The sequence below is a fragment of the Papaver somniferum genome, chromosome 2 (assembly GCF_003573695.1).
Source record: "Papaver somniferum cultivar HN1 chromosome 2, ASM357369v1, whole genome shotgun sequence".
Lineage (NCBI taxonomy): Eukaryota > Viridiplantae > Streptophyta > Magnoliopsida > Ranunculales > Papaveraceae > Papaver > Papaver somniferum.
Genome location: NC_039359.1, coordinates 122887682 through 122897334, shown reverse-complemented (window position 1 = coordinate 122897334; position 9653 = coordinate 122887682). Strand labels below are relative to the sequence as shown.

At 36.8% G+C, this 9653-nt stretch overlaps 2 protein-coding genes across 2 annotated transcripts; both read left to right on the top strand.

Annotated features, from left to right (window-relative positions):
• Window positions 1-338: 338 nt before the first annotated feature.
• Window positions 339-3860, top strand: LOC113349011 (uncharacterized protein At2g34160-like). The gene is made up of 5 exons (XM_026592936.1): window positions 339-606; window positions 858-906; window positions 2825-2887; window positions 2985-3049; window positions 3484-3860. The coding sequence occupies exons 1-5, from the start codon at window positions 490-492 to the stop codon at window positions 3580-3582; spliced, it is 393 nt and encodes a 130-aa protein (XP_026448721.1). The 5' UTR covers window positions 339-489; the 3' UTR covers window positions 3583-3860.
• Window positions 3861-6697: 2837 nt separating this feature from the next.
• LOC113353886 lies at window positions 6698-8776 on the top strand. Its single transcript, XM_026597355.1, has 3 exons — window positions 6698-7467; window positions 7571-8080; window positions 8573-8776. The coding sequence occupies exons 1-3, from the start codon at window positions 7252-7254 to the stop codon at window positions 8714-8716; spliced, it is 870 nt and encodes a 289-aa protein (XP_026453140.1). The 5' UTR covers window positions 6698-7251; the 3' UTR covers window positions 8717-8776.
• The last annotated feature ends 877 nt before the right edge of the window (window positions 8777-9653 follow it).

The window sequence follows — 9653 nt, the reverse complement described above, 5'->3', positions numbered from 1 at the left end:
TTTTGTTAGGGTTATGATGAAGAAGAAGGAAGGTAAGCATTTTGTTTTGGAGCGAGTTGGTATTTTGCGTGAGGGGTATTTCTGACCGAGCTATAAGAAAGTACTGAATAGGTGTTATCAGGTGAGTTGAATACGAGATTTTCACTCCCTTGATCCAATACCTCCCTCCCTATATAACAAAAGTGAAACAACATTTTCCTTGAATAATTTTGTTTAGAAAGGTTTTAGTACATTGCCACGTGGTGTTCAAAGAAAAGGTGTTAGTGAGATGGTTACCCAACACCCCAAAAGTTGTGAAAAGATACACCCCACTCATCAAAACAATAGAAACCCTAACTAACCTAGTTTTATGGATAAAGAAGAGCACTGAGAAATTTTACACCTCTTCGTAAGAAACTTTCCAAGGTTTTACTCCTCTCCTTCTTCGTTTTCACGTTTCATTCTGTTCTGAAATTAGGGTTTAAGGTTTCTCTCTTCTAATCAACGACAATGGAGGACGTTATTGATGGAGTAACTAACCTCAACATCAACGATTCACACAAGAAGAATCGGATTCAAGTCTCTAATACTAAAAAACCCCTCTTCTTCTATGTTAATCTTGCCAAGGTATACCTCTAATCTCTTCTCTATTACTTGATTAAAACTACGCAGTGATTTTGTATCCGTTTGGTTTGGATCTCAGTGTATCAATTTCTGATCAATGTGTTATGGTGTTTTTGTGTTTGGTCTAGGGTTAGGATTTCTTTTTATTGTTTTCTATTATTGTGTTTCTTCAGATTTTCGGGGTTCAAATGATTGGAAATCCATTATTAAGAGTCTAATTATTAATTGCATGTATGTATTTGTACCTTTTGCAGAGATACATGCAACAGCACAATGAGGTGGAGCTTTCTGCTCTTGGAATGGGTAATTAATTCTCTACATTTATCTCTGTTTTGATGTGATATGAATGAACTTATGTGGACTCTGTCGTTTGTTCATATCTCTTAATATATGAGAATGAAAAATTACCCTGCATTTGTAAGTCGAGATTATGGACAACACTTATAAATGGAATAAGGGGTTTTTAATTTTGTAAGCATTGAATTGGTTCTGAGCGTATGATGATGGCATGGCATTGTACTGAGTCTACTGACATGGTTTCAGTTTTTTTTTTCTTTTGTAACCCTTTCAGTATAGGTTCCATTTACCATTTGAGGTGGCATTGTAAAGATGCTATACAACCCCATGTATTGGTATTTTTAAAGCTATCTCTGACACTGAAGGTTTAGTTGTAAGAAGCTATATATGATACGAAAATGGTATATAACCCGCAACCCCTTCCCCCACTCCCTTCCACCACCTACGTGTCATGTAGGTTTTGGCCAAAGCCAATAATAATGAGACCCCCTGTTTTTTCATGGGGATCAAAGTTGATGAAGTCAAGGGCCTAGATGGTGCCACCTAATGGTGGAAGGGAGTGGTGGAAGGGGTTGGTGGAAGTGTAGCTGCTTCGTATATGATATATCTGATGCTTCCTATATTCTCTTTCTAGAGTAGAGGCCTATTCCTAGCACCTACTCATGATTTTCTTAACTAGAGTAAAGAAAAATTCCTTCTATAGGATCTAGAGTAAAGAAGTTACCTTGTTGAAGGTAGCTTCTTTATGCTTCATATGATTGCGTATGGCAGTTTCTTAGTTTTTTTAATGCTTTATGTGTTCTAACTAATGGTAGTTTCTTTTAGTTTAAGTTTTTCCACATGTTTAGTTTCACCTTGGAATTGGAAATTCATCCCAGCTGATTCACCAATTTTAGCTATCCTGTTATACTTAGTCATGGATATAACTGTTTCTCTCACAGCGGAGTCTCTAAAAGAAGTTTATGCAACATTATGTTTAACTTCGTGTATTTTGTAGAAGTAATGCACTTAGGGAAGCTGAACACTGCGTTTCTTAATACTGTATAAGTTTTTCATTTACCCAATTTATTTGAAAGATTAGAGAAAATGTGTTGTATAACACAGTTACACTCCTAGTTATATCATGCAGTTGCACTCTTAGTTGCATATCTTGATTTTCTTTCTTTATGTTAGTTTTTTAGAAGAGATAAATCATTAAGTTCTTTGTAGAAAAGAGATAGATTAGTGGACTACATAAATGAAGGGTTAATAAGACACATATTAAATCTAGGGAATGAGAAATCACTAGTTATTGTAAGTTTTATCTCTGTCAAGCTGAACATGATTTTTGCGATAACATAAGAATGACTATGTTTTACAGGAATAAGTTGTGCTGGTGATGCTTACAATAAGTTACTTGTCTGAATACCTTGATGGCTACATTAATTGATGTCAATTAGCCGAAAGCTAGCCAAATTTGGTGTCTATATGTGTTTCGATTACAGATTTAGAGACCACATATCTTTTATAATCAGACTTAGAGGTTTTGAAGGACATGAACCAAAATACGGTATGGATATTCAATAATGGCAACTATAGTCTCACTGATTTATGTAAAAAGCATGAGTTCGTTTGTCCCCGTGATATGACCTTATAACATCTAATCTAGTTATTCTTCTTGATGATTTTCTCTATTGATGTATGGACATCTATTGTGTATATATATAAGCACTTATCATGTTCTTGTGACACCTAGCGTCAAGGTTAACTGCGTAACCTCAATAGAACTAGTAGTTTCATTTTCTCACAGCTCATTCCCTTTTCTCGTGCATATTTGGGTACTGATGCGGGTTGTTCTATCAGCACTACAATGCTTATGTATTAATTCTGGTTTGTATTTTTAAAGCTATTCGACTTATCTGTATATTTCCTGGTGTATCTGCAGCAATTGCAACTGTTGTCACAATTGCGGAGATCCTTAAAAACAATGGACTTGCAGTTGAGAAGAGTAAGATTGCTGTCTTGTGTTTAGTTATGTTTAACCTATTTTCATTGTGAAGATCTTCCTTGGGCTTAACTTTTTATGTGAACAATTGGAAATGCAGAGATCATGACATCCACTGTCGATATGAAAGATGAATCTAGAGGGCGTCCAGTCCAAAAGGCTAAGGTATGTAAATTTATTCTGCATATTGATATATAACAACTTGGGGAGAATGTGTTTATCAGGAATTTTTTACTTGTGGGAGTGGTGGTTCCCGTAACTCTGCCACTTAAAGTTTGGCAGGAATTTTTTGTCATAGAAAGAAGGTTACAAGTCCTCGTATCGAAAGAACAATCATTAATAATTCCTTCCTGTAGCGTTTCCTTTCGTTATATGTTGCTTATCACTTGTCAGGACTGTTAACCAACTCAAATGGAATTTAATAGTGTTTATCTAGAAAGAATATTTCCTGTTAGCATGTCATGGGAATATTGCATGTGTTGTGTTCTGCTTCTTCTTATGTTCTCTGCTTGATTGTGTAATCTCTTCTTTTCTGCTGAGTTCTTCTCACAACTTATCGCATGGAGTTTGTACTAACAGTCGACTTGTTTCTGTGGTAGATTGAGATACTGCTGGGCAAGACAGAAAACTTTGATGAGTTAATGGCCGCTGCGGCTGAGGAGAGAGAAGCAGCTGGGAATGGTGAGGAGCAGAGTTGAAGTTAGAGACTGAACTGGCGTGATCATATCTGGTTTTTTCAGTTTGTGAGGTGCCTGGTGGTAGATTATAGTATCTTCAAGTCTATTGTAGAAACAAAACACTTCCGTTTTCTTATCTTTAGCATCCCAATTCGCTGTTGAAAATTTGTTCCGTTTTTTAGAAGGGTAAAAATTTGTTTCTTCTCCTCATAGTTCCCAGTAATAGTTGACTACCACAGAATTGAAAATCTACGGAGTACCTCCTTAATGAGTGGTCTACACTTCCACACTTCCCATAACATGTCACCTAATTAGTAGCTTTTCCATTTGTTTGTTTGCCAATTTGGCTCGGTTATAACGTGCAGACGACTTGGGTTATTGCGAGAGAAAAAGAACATTACATTCATCTAGCTGTTTCCAAGAGGGGGCTCTTATAGTCAGTCCCCACATTTCTACCCTCGTGCGTTGAGATTGGAGATTATGAAAATGAGATTTTCTTGAAACTGTGCCTTGAAAGTAAGTAATTCTACTTTCAGAAAAGAAAAGAGAGAAAATGCTCAAAGGTAAGAACCGGTCCATATTCAAAATAAAATAAAATGTGACGATCCTTCCAAAACAAAATTCCATCAACAAGTGGAGGAATTTTGTATAGAAAACTGACAAAATCTTCCATCCTTGGCAAGACCAGGTTTATGAACATGACCTACAAAATCTTCCATCCTTGGCAAGACCAGGTTTATGAACATGACCTACATTGAGAACAATAATCGCATCAAGTATCAACTGGTTGGCAGAGTCAACTCGCATAGCTATCATACTGTCAAGTGTATCAGCGATCAGGTTCTCTGTTCAAGGTTGAATTTAAAGTCTAAAAAGCCTCCATACTGTGTGCTAAGGTTTTTCTGTTTTGCTGAAGCCTCAAAGATAGCTATGCTCTGCCAGTTGACCACGCTTTGCTTTTCCCAAAAGATAGTCCATATGATGCTTTTGCAGAGTCGCCTTTAATGTAGAAATTTGTGATGGATTTCCGTTTCCCCTTTACCCATGTAGCTATTTGGAGTCCAGGACCTCCAGGTGCTGTCTTTGCTTCTTCAGCTATGGTTGTGTTGGAACGATTTTTTGGGGACCATGATTTTATTTTGGGTAAAGACATTAAAAGTAAATCTAGGTCATCCTTATCTAGATATTTATATTCATATCTAAATTACCCTCCTAATTAATTTTGGGTGATGATTAGTTAGTGTTAATAATAGTTAGTGTAGTGATTAATGAGATGATTAAGTTAAAGATAATTAGTGAGATTAAAAAATCAGATGGTTTTTTTTTTAAAGAAGTAGAATTATTGAGAGAGTAAAGTTAGAGAAGATGAAGAAGGAAAACATGAAAAATGATGGATTTTACCAACCACAACCGGAGGAAGGGTATTTGGGTACCCAGGTATGCTTCAAACTTAGATAATGTTGGTTGAATTGCTCCAAACTTTCAAAAAAAAAGAAATTTTTTATGTAGATTTGGGCCAGTTCGGTTACCATATGTCAAGAACATGTAACCGAACACACCTGAAAGTGTAGTTCGGTTACGTTTTCCAAACACGCAGGTTACCGAACTCGCTCGTTAATGGAGGTTTTGGTCGTACGGTGTAATGTTCGGTTACCTAGGATAAAATGGTAGGTAACCGAACTTTGAACTTAACAATTTATTTGGGGACATCTTGTGTGTTCTGTTAGTTCGCAAACTTCAACTCAACCAAGTTCCCAACCGAACTGCAGGTTAAAAGTAACCTAGTGTTAGAAGTTCGGTTGGTTCGCAAACTTCAACATATTTTGCGAATCAACCGAACTGGGCTTATATATGCATATATGCAATTAGGCAAACGTTCGGTTACTACAAAATTTATTTCTTGGCGAATTAGGTAGAGTTCGGTTACGAAGTTTCAAAGGTAGAGTTCGGTTACAAAGAAAACTTAACATTTTTGCGAACGAAGCGAACTTGTGGACTTCTCATTATTTTCGTAAACTAAAGTTCGGTGATATCCTTATTTTGCGAAGGAACCGAACTTATGGACTTGTGTTGTTCTAATACAAGGAGTTCGGTTAAACGTATTTTTTTGCGCAGTTCGATTAAGAAAAAATTAATTCGTGATAACCGAACTTTTCTCTGAAAAAAAAGACCCTCCATTAAACCTCTCTGCATCTTCCATTTTCAACTCATTTTAATGATTACTTCTCATATATTCAACCAAAAACGAATGACAAGTAATGGGTTTGTGAGAATATCTTTGTTAATGTTTTAAATTAAGCTATATATATATATAGTGGTGGTGGTAATCGGAGGTTGGTGGTGGTGATAATCGGAGGTGGTGGAGGTGGTGATAATCGGCGGTGGTGGGCGGTGGTGGTGGTGGTAATCGGTGGTTGGTGGTGGTGGTGGTAATCGGAGGTGGTGGTGGTGGTAATCGACGATGGTGGGAGGTGGTGGTGGTTATATATATAGGTGGTTATTTGGTTGGTTTTAAATTAAATTAGGTTAAGGATAGGTTAGTCATTTCAATGCTTTAGGACAGACACCCCTTATAACTATAGGGAAAATGGCCTGATAAAACCATTATCCCCACCAAAAAAACCATGATCCCAAAAAATCGTTCTTTTGTTGTAGGATCTTGCTCTTTAGTCATGGATGATCGGATGTTCGAATAAGTTGCTTTGTCTTACCGGCCCACTGAACTGCCGATATACATTAGTTTATATCGACAAGGACAAAGTAATGTTGTATTAAAAATGACAAACCATTTCGTACAAGTTACATTGACAAACCATTTCCATTTAAAAACTTATCCCATAGTATTCAATTCCACATAAAATCATTATCATTCAGTTTCTCTCAATAGTTTACCCTTGATCTTTCGCGGAAATTTCTCATTAGTTCATCCAATATAAAAAATAAATAGTCATACTTCCAATACATAGACGACTTGGAATGTTTCTTCGCTAGAGTGGGATACTGTTGGCCGGACTCGGTTAGTCTATATCTGCTAGAGTATCGTCAGACAAAAATAAATTTAAGAAATGAGGAGAGAACTGTTCTTACGGCACAGATAAACTAAAAAATGAAAATACGCGGCAGTATATAAATCATTCTCAATGCTCTACGGGAGTTACCTATTGCTCTGAATGTCACAGGACAAAATCAGTTCTAGTTCTATTTTGCATTATACAATGTTCTTAATTAATGTGAACTTTTAGATCATCTTATTGTGCTGGGGTCATGGGATTCGGACTTGACAATCTTCAAGAGGTCAATACAGGAAATCATGGATCGACAAAGGTTGATTACTTAACACTTGAATTTCTGTACAGCATCCTTAACTGGGATCATGCGGATTCTTATTCCTGTGATCTCAACGATATTAAAAAAATATCTGACCAGATGCCAACAAATTCAAACGGGAGAAATCCAAGAGCAATATATGATGAGCCAAGAAATGTATCCACTGGTCCGCACCACTACGGCAAACCTCATTTGGATCGTATGCAAGTCGACAAATTGAGAGCTCTACGTCACTTTGTTAAGAGGGGAGGTCTTCCTGTGGGTACCTATCTTCAAGCGCTAGTGAAACTTGCAACTCCATTTCGGAAATCTTATGGTCCGCTTGGCTAAATTTGGCAAGATAACGATCGCTTTGTCATCCTCATGCTGCTGGATGGAGTTTTCCTTTTGGAGTTCTTATCTGTTACTAGAGGTAATCAAAAGTATTCTGATTACGCTGCAACCGATCCCATATTTGGGCATGAGGGACATGTCTTGATATACGAGGTTATAATGCAAGACTTGTTGATGCATACAAACCAAGTGCCTTATCTAGTACTCTCGACGTTGCTTTCGGTCTCAGAAGGCCTTCCTGAAAAGGTAATACACATATTTTTCAACCAAAATTTTATGTATGCATGCTATTATACATCTGAATTGCGAGGAGCGCCTTAAAATGGTTGTGTCAATGACATTCATGCAGAGCATACAAAGCATCCTATCGTGGATGATGTTCGCCCCGAAAATAGAACCAGGCCTGCACTTATTAGACATGTATTTAAAGGGATTGTTGGCTGAAGGCCAACGTGCGGAGGAGGATCAGCCGCAGGAAGATAAAAATGGATGTATTTCTATTTCCAAACTTTATCACAAGTATGGTGTCAGATGCGTAAGAGTTCAGAGCTTCGACAACATCAATTTCGATAAGAACACTGCAACTCTTGAACTTCCTATTATCCACATCAACAAACAGAATGCACCTAAATTCGTCAATTTGATAATATATGAACGTCGGGAGGGTACCAAAAACAAGGATTTGAACTCTTATTTCGACTTCATGGGATCTCTTATCCAGTCGCCTAAAGATGTTAACCAACTCCGCTGCCAAGGGATCATAGTTAATTCTTCCAGCAGTGACGAGGCTGTCATGGAGCTGATAAAGGAAATCACAAAGGAGACTGTGCGAGGAGATAAGACGTGCACGACTAATCTGGTGCGAAATGAATTAAATGAGTTTTATGAAAAAGGTGCCACCAATATATTTAGGAGGTGTTATGCTGTTTTGTCTTCGACCTTGCGAATGCATTGAGATCTATTTTCCAATTTGATTTTATAAAAAAGTCATACTTCCAGAGACCCATTTCGACCACTTCCCTTAGATTTTCCCCTCACCAAGTTTTAGTTTGAATACCGCTATATTTTGTGTGTTTGTATTTCTTGTTTCGCATGTACATTGCGTGCTCTCCTGCATATAGGGATGGTGCTTCTTGTCTGCATTGGTGTGTGATTAGCGCAATGGCAACCACATTTTACCTTTTCTTCTGCTGGTCATATGCATTGTAATAATTGTAATTTTGTTCACAATTAAGTTGATTTTTTTCTTTGTTTTTTAATTCTTTTTTTCGCACTTTCATTTAAATTTTCCGTCTCAAAAATTGAATCCTTTACTCATTTTAAATTCTCTTGCCTTTTCTATTTGCTGCAGGACAATCAAATGAGAAAAACACCTACAACATTTCAGATTCTCCTGCCTTTTCTATTTCCTAAAGGACAAGAAAATGCGAAAAAATACTATAACATACGACATGTATGGATTGTAGGAAGGAAAATCCATTCCCATGAATCATAATCTCCTTTAGAATCCCTAAGTTGAACCCCAAAAAAGCGGTCATCTTTAGTGAAAATTGTAATTACCTAATGCAAAATTTACGAAAGTGCTTCGTACCCCAAGTTTTCCCTCCAAAAACTTTACTTTATATGTGTTGCTTCCTCATTGGTTTACAGTTGTTCAGTCGGGAACCATTGCTTCCTAAATGGATTTCTGATTTCCTAGGTCCAAAGTTTAGATGGGTGTTATACCATAAGGGAAAGCGGTGGATAAAAAAGGAAGGATATACAAGAGCTTCGCTAAATCTAGATTTGCTTTCTGAACCAAAACCGCCAATCACCGTCATAATACACCCCTGCTTACTCTAGCTTCGACATCAAAATTCAAACTCAAATTGAACCATTCTGGAACTACTAGAAATAATACATCTTCTTTTCTAAAATGTTGGCTATCTATAGGGACGAAATTTCGAAAATGTTGGCTATTGTTTATTTTTACTTAATCACGAAATTGAGTTGACTTAAGTTCATAGTGTCTTACAAAAATTTATGCTAAGTATAATCGAAACGCTCAGTGACTTACAAAAAGTTCTACTTAAAAAAGCGGGGGTACAACAACCACACCCAACAATTCGATTAGCAAACTGTATGGACAAACTCCAATATACTTTCTAGAGGATCAACTAGACAGTCAGACTCAATCTAGATAAAAAGTATATCAAAGAGTTTATATCTCAATCTCTCGATTTGATCTTTACTCAACCAAATAGAAATCTGCAAGTCTTTATCAAAGAGAGATAACTTGGATGGTACCAAAGACCAATATCCAAGTGTCAATCAATTTAAATCAACAACCAAAAGGTCAGATATATTCTAATTGATTGAACAACGCACAACCTGTGATATTTCAATTATATAAACAAATATAATGCGGAAAAGAAATAACACAGACACCATAA